This window comes from Eriocheir sinensis, chromosome 7 (assembly GCF_024679095.1).
Source record: "Eriocheir sinensis breed Jianghai 21 chromosome 7, ASM2467909v1, whole genome shotgun sequence".
NCBI classification, from domain to species: domain Eukaryota; kingdom Metazoa; phylum Arthropoda; class Malacostraca; order Decapoda; family Varunidae; genus Eriocheir; species Eriocheir sinensis.
Genome location: NC_066515.1, coordinates 16889303 through 16895280, shown reverse-complemented (window position 1 = coordinate 16895280; position 5978 = coordinate 16889303). Strand labels below are relative to the sequence as shown.

Below are 5978 nucleotides of genomic sequence, written 5' to 3'. Positions count from 1 at the left end.
CGCCTCCTCCTCCTCCTCCTCCTCTTCCTCCTCCTCCTCTTTTTTTCTTTGTTTGGTTCTCCTTTTAAGCTACACGTGTATCCTCCTCCTCCTCCTCCACCTCCTCTTCCTCCTCCTCCTCCTCCCCTCCTCTTATTCTTTCTCCTCCTCCTCATCGTCTTCCTTCCGTTCATGTCTTCTTTTTTTTTCTCTCCTTACATATTTTCTCCTCTCTCCTCTTCATTGCATTCTTCCATATACCCTCCTCCTCCTCCTCCTCCTCCTCCTCCTCCTCCTCTTCCTCCTCCTCCTCCATCTGCTCCGTCCTGTCCTTTTTCTCATTATTGTAACATTTCTTCGCTTCTCCATATGCTCTCCTCCTCCTCCTCCTCCTCCTCCTCTTTCTTCCTCCATCTCCTTCCATCGCCTTACACCTGCGCCGAGAGAGAGAGAGAGAGAGAGAGAGAGAGAGAGAGAGAGAGAGAGAGAGAGAGAGAGAGAGAGAGAGAGAGAGAGAGAGAGAGAGACCGTATCCCATCTGTCCTTAATAACAGCTGCTCGTGTGTACGTGAGCTGCATGAGTGTGTGAGAGTGTGTGTGTGTGTGTGTGTGTGTGTGTGTGTGTGTGTGTGTGTGTATGTAGGTGGGAAGTTAGGTATGCGTGTGCGTGTTTGTGCATGTAGGTATGTGTTTATAATCAGTGTGTGTGTGTGTGTGTGTGTGTGTGTGTGTGTGTGTGTGCCGCCGCCCCCTCCGCCTCCCTGCTGTCGTTATTGTTGCTGGGTATACACACACACACACACACACACACACACACACACACACACACACACACACATACACACACGATAAACACACTCCTACACACCTACTTACATACCTAGCAACACACACACACACACACACACACACACACACACACACATATGCGTACACACCGCGCGACACCAGGTGGGGAACGCAAATCTGAGACAATGGAATGTGGTGATGACGGTGGTGGCGGTGGTGGTGATGGTGGTGATAGTGGTGGTGGTGGTGGTGATGGTGATGGTAATGATGGTGGTGGTAGTGATAATGGTGGTGATGGTGATGATGATGGTGGTGGTAGTGATGACGGTGGCGATGGTGATGACGATGGTGGTGGTGATGATGGTGATGATGATGGTGGTGGTAGTGATGATGGTGGTGGTGATGATGATGGTGGTGGTAGTGATGACGGTGGTGGTGGTGGTGATGTATCCTTTTGACCTTCTAGTAGTGTATTATCATCTCTAGAAGTGGTGATGATGGTGATAAGACGCACACCATCACCACTATCACCACCACCATCATCACCGCCATCACCACTATCAGAGTATCTTGACACTTTTATAACCTATCACCATTTTTCACCATTAAGTTCATCACCACTGCCTCCTTGTCATCACCACTATCACCACCACCACCTCCACATTTAACGTCACTTTTCATCATCATTTACACCGTGTTAACTTCATCATCATCACCACCATCACCACCAACCACACTTTTCCTAATAACGGAAATGCAGATAAAGTAAAAAAAACATCACCACCATCATCACCATCAACACCACCATCACCATTATCATCACCATTATGTATTTTAATGACGAACAAAGACAAAAAATAACGGGAAAAGGAAAATTAAGCGACAAAACAGGAAACACACACACACACACACACACACACACACACACACACACACACACACACGTTTAGTTCACCATATTCGCATTTATTTATGTATACATGTTTCACACACACACACACACACACACACACACACACACACATACACACACACACACACACACACACACACACACACACACACACACACACACACACACACACAGAAACACACAAAAACACTCACCACAATGCAGGGACATCACCAACACCACCAAACTCTTCATGGTGTTGAGCCTCTGGTGATGACACGGTCCTACAATCATCACCACATCACCACTAACACAACACCACCACAATGGGACACGAGAGAGCGGAGCGGCGCGTAACCTTCCCCTTCAACTGCTCGGAATCTACTAAATTTTTCAATGGGGCTCCAGGAATGAATGGACCTCGTGTACTCGGCGGGGGAAGTGGACTCAGGGGCTTCCAGGTGTCTCCTTAGCCCGTGTTCGCCTGCCCTGCCGCCCTGACTCCACTTCCCCCGCCGCCCTACCTGACAGGCATACTAGTAGACGTAACCTGTGAACTTTTAGCTTAAGAGAAAATGAGAGAAAATGTGTGTGTTCTCTCTCTCTCTTTCTCTCTCTCTCTGGGTACCCCGTTACGTTGGGTTTAGGGGAAAAACAAGAGGAGGAGGAGGAGGAGGAGGAGGAAGTGAAGGAAGAAGAGTTGGAGAAATTAGTATTACAGGAGAGAAGGAAGGGGAGAAGAAGAAGAAGAAGAACAAGAAGAAGAAGAAGAAGAAGAAGAAGAAGGTGAAGAAGAAGAAGAAAAAGAAGAAGAAAAAGGAGAAGGAGAAGAAGTAGGAGGAGGAAGAAGAGGAAGAAGAGAATGTGGTTGAGGTTAAGAAAGAAGAGGAGGAGGTGAAGAAAGAGGTGTTGGGTGAATTAGCACTGGAGAATGAGGAGGAGGAGGAGGCGGATGAGGAGGAGGGGGTGCTTTCTACTGGGGGTCACTTAATGCTTCGTCAAACCCTCCATTTTCCCTCCCATTGAGTTGTTAATCTTTCCTCCATTACTCTCTCTCTCTCTCTTTGTTTTTTGTTGGTCTGAGTAAACAATAGAATTTCCGACTCATTGGGTAACGAGAGAGAGAGAGAGAGAGAGAGAGAGAGAGAGAGAGAGAGAGAGAGAGAGAGAGAGAGAGAGAGAGAGAGAGAGAGAGACGTTAAACAAAAATGAGATGTTGAAATTGTTGGTATTGAAGTAGTAGTAGTAGTAGTGGTGGTGGTGGTGGTGGTGGTGGTGGTGTGAGCTTACAGGAACTTTGCAACATCCTGGAAAGTAAGGGAGGACGGGAGAGGAGGGAAGGAGGGAGGGTGAAGGAAACGGAGGAGAGGAGAAACTAAGAAACAGGAAGAAGGAAGGAGGGGAGCGAGAGAAGGAGTAGCCTAATAGAATCTTAAGAAACACGAGAAATAGGTAAATAAGAAATAAGAAAAGATTAAGAAAAAGAAAATTATAATGTTTTAACCAGTGTATCATTTTTTTTTACATCGTCCTCTGCACCGATTCCAACCTTGTGCTCTCCTTTCTATTGTAAGGAGACAAAAAACAGCACTGCATACTCTAGATGGGGGTCTATCTAATACCCAATCACATACTGTCTTTCTTTACTCTTCCTCGATCACCGATTCCAACCTAGTGCTTTCCGTTCTATGGTAAGGAGACAAAAAAGCAGCACTGTATACTCTAGATGGGGTCTGTCTAATGCCCAATCACATACTGTCTTTCTTTACTCTCCCTTGACCTCCTTCATTCCTCTCCTTCTTTTCTCTATGCCGATTGCAACCTAGTGGTCTCCGTTCTATAGTAAGGAGACAAAAAAACAGCACTGCATACTCTAGATGGGGGTCTGTCTAATGCCTAATCACATTCTATCTTTCTTTACTCTTCCTTGACCTCCTTCATTCCTCTCCTTCCTTCCTATACACCGATTCCAACCTATTGTTATCCGTTCTATACTAAGGAGACAAAAAAATGCACTGCATACTCTAGATGGGGGTTTGTCTAATGCCCAATCACATACTGTCTTTCTTTACTCTTCCTTGACCTCCTTCCTTCCTCTCCTTCCTTCCTCTACACCGATTGCAACCTATATAGTGCTCTCCGTTTTAATATAGCAAGGACACATAACTGGACTGCATATTCTAGATGAGGTTTGTCTAATGCCCACTCACATAAACTCTTCCTACATTTTTCCTTCCTGTCTTTCTTTCCTCCCTTCCTCCATTTTATCTATCTTTCTTTACTCCTCCTTCCCCTTCTTCATTCCTTTGCTTCCTTCCTTTTCTTCCTCTCCTTCTTTCCTCTTCTTCCTTTATTTCCTTTCCATCACATTCCTATCCTTTTATGTTTTTTTCCTTCTCTCCATTCCTTAGTTTTCTCTTCATTCCTCTCTTACTTACTTCATTTCTTTTCTCTCTCAATCTGTCTATCCTTTCCTTCCTCTAATTCTTCCATCTCCTTTCCTTTCTTTCTTTATTATCTCTTACAATTTCCATCACATTCTTTTCTTTCCTCTACTTTCCCTCTCTTCCTCTTTTCCTTCCTTCCTTTTCTTTCTCACTTTCTATTCTTTCCATGCTATCTTTCTTTCCTCTTCTTCCTTCCTTTCTTCCTTCTCTTCCTTTTTCTATTTACATCACAATCTCTACTTTCCTCAACTTTCCCTCCACTCCTCTCTTCCTTCCAATCATTTCTCTCCCTATCTTTCTATAATTTCTCTTCTCTCCTTCCTTCCTTCCTTCCTTCCTTTCTTCCCTTTCTCTCACTATTTCCATAACAATCTCTTTCCTCAACTTCTCCTCCCTTCCTTTCTTCCCTCCTATCACATCTCTCCCTATCTTTCTATAATTTCTATTCTCTTCTTCCTTCCTTACTTCCTTTCTTCCCTTTCCCTCCCCATTTCCATCATATTCACTTCTTCCCTCAACTTTCCATCCACTTCTCTTTTCATTCCTTCATTCCATTTCACTATCTCTCTTTTCCTTCCTCGCCGACATTCCTTCCCATACCTTCCATTTTTCACGTTTCCCATACCTCTCCCTCTTCCTTCCTCCCTCTCCCCCTCCCCCTCCTCCCCTCCAGCGCCTTAGAGAACAAGAACAATGGTGTAGACGGAAGCGAACGGAGATCACAAGGGCCTCAATCTCACGGTGGGCCCAAAAATTACTGGAACAATGGCCCCAGATCACACAGGGCCACAGGAGGCTTCTAAAACGTGGTAAACAGAGGTGGTGGTGGTGCTGGCGATGGTGGTGGTGGTGCTGGCGATGGTGGTGATGGTGGTGGTAATCTCTAAAAGGAGGAGGAGGAGGAGGAGGAGACGTGAGATGGAGGAGGAAGAGGAGGAGTGGAAGACGTGAGCGGAGGAGGAGGAGGAGGAGGAGGAGGAGGAGGGACGTGGTATGGGAAAGTTCAGACGGCGGTGAATGTGAAGAACAGTCAAGGCGAGGAGGAGGAGGAGGAGGAGGAGGAGGAGGAGGAGGAGGAGGAGGAGGAGGAGGAGGAGGCGAGGGGACTGATAGAGTAATTGAAGAGCAGAGAAAAAATGGAAATAGAAGAGGATATGAAGATGACTAAGAAGAGGAGGAGGAGGAGGAGGAGGAGGAGGAAGAGGAGAGAATGAACTAAGAGAGAGGGATCTGGAGAATTGAGGAGAAATAAAAGAAAATAGAAGATATGAAAATGACAGGAAGAAGAAGAAGAGGAGGAAAAGGAAGAGGAGGAGGAGGAGGAAGAGGAGAGAATGAACTAAGAGAGAGGGAACTGGAGAAAGGAGGAGAAATAAAAGAAAATAGAAGATATGAAGATGACAGGAAGAAGAAGAGGAGAAGAGGAAGAGAAGGAGGAGAAAGAAGAGAGAATGAACTAAGAGAGAGGGAATTGTAGAAAGGAGGAGAAATAAAAGAAAATAGAAGATATGAAAATGACTGAGGAAGAAGAAGAAGAGGGAGGAAGAGGAGGAGGAAGAGGAGGAGGAGGAGGAGGAGGAAGAGAGAATGAACTAAGAGAGAGGGAATTGTAGAAAGGAGGAGAAATAAAAGAAAATAGAAGATATGAAGATGACTGAGGAAGAAAAAGAAGAGGGAGGAAGAGGAGGAGGAAGAGGAGGAGAAGAGAATGTAACTCTTCCTCCCTTTCCTTTTCTTCCTCTTCATCTTCTATTTTTTTCCTTCTCTTTTCTTTCCTTTCCTTTTCCTTCTTCCGTCCATTTTCTTCCTTTCTTCCCTTCCTTCCCCTCTTTTAAAGGAGAGAGAGAGAGAGAGAGAGAGAGAGAGAGAGA

The 5978-nt window shown here is 45.4% G+C and overlaps 1 protein-coding gene across 1 annotated transcript in view; it reads right to left on the bottom strand.

Annotated features, from left to right (window-relative positions):
* Positions 1–2040, bottom strand: part of LOC126995307 (uncharacterized) — a 38683-nt gene extending 36643 nt beyond the window's left edge. The window contains exon 1 of the mRNA XM_050854795.1: positions 1876–2040. Within this exon, the coding sequence (XP_050710752.1) occupies positions 1876–1954 (79 nt within the window). The 5' untranslated portion in view covers positions 1955–2040. The remainder of the gene's footprint in view (positions 1–1875) is intronic.
* Between the last annotated feature and the right edge of the window lie 3938 nt (positions 2041–5978).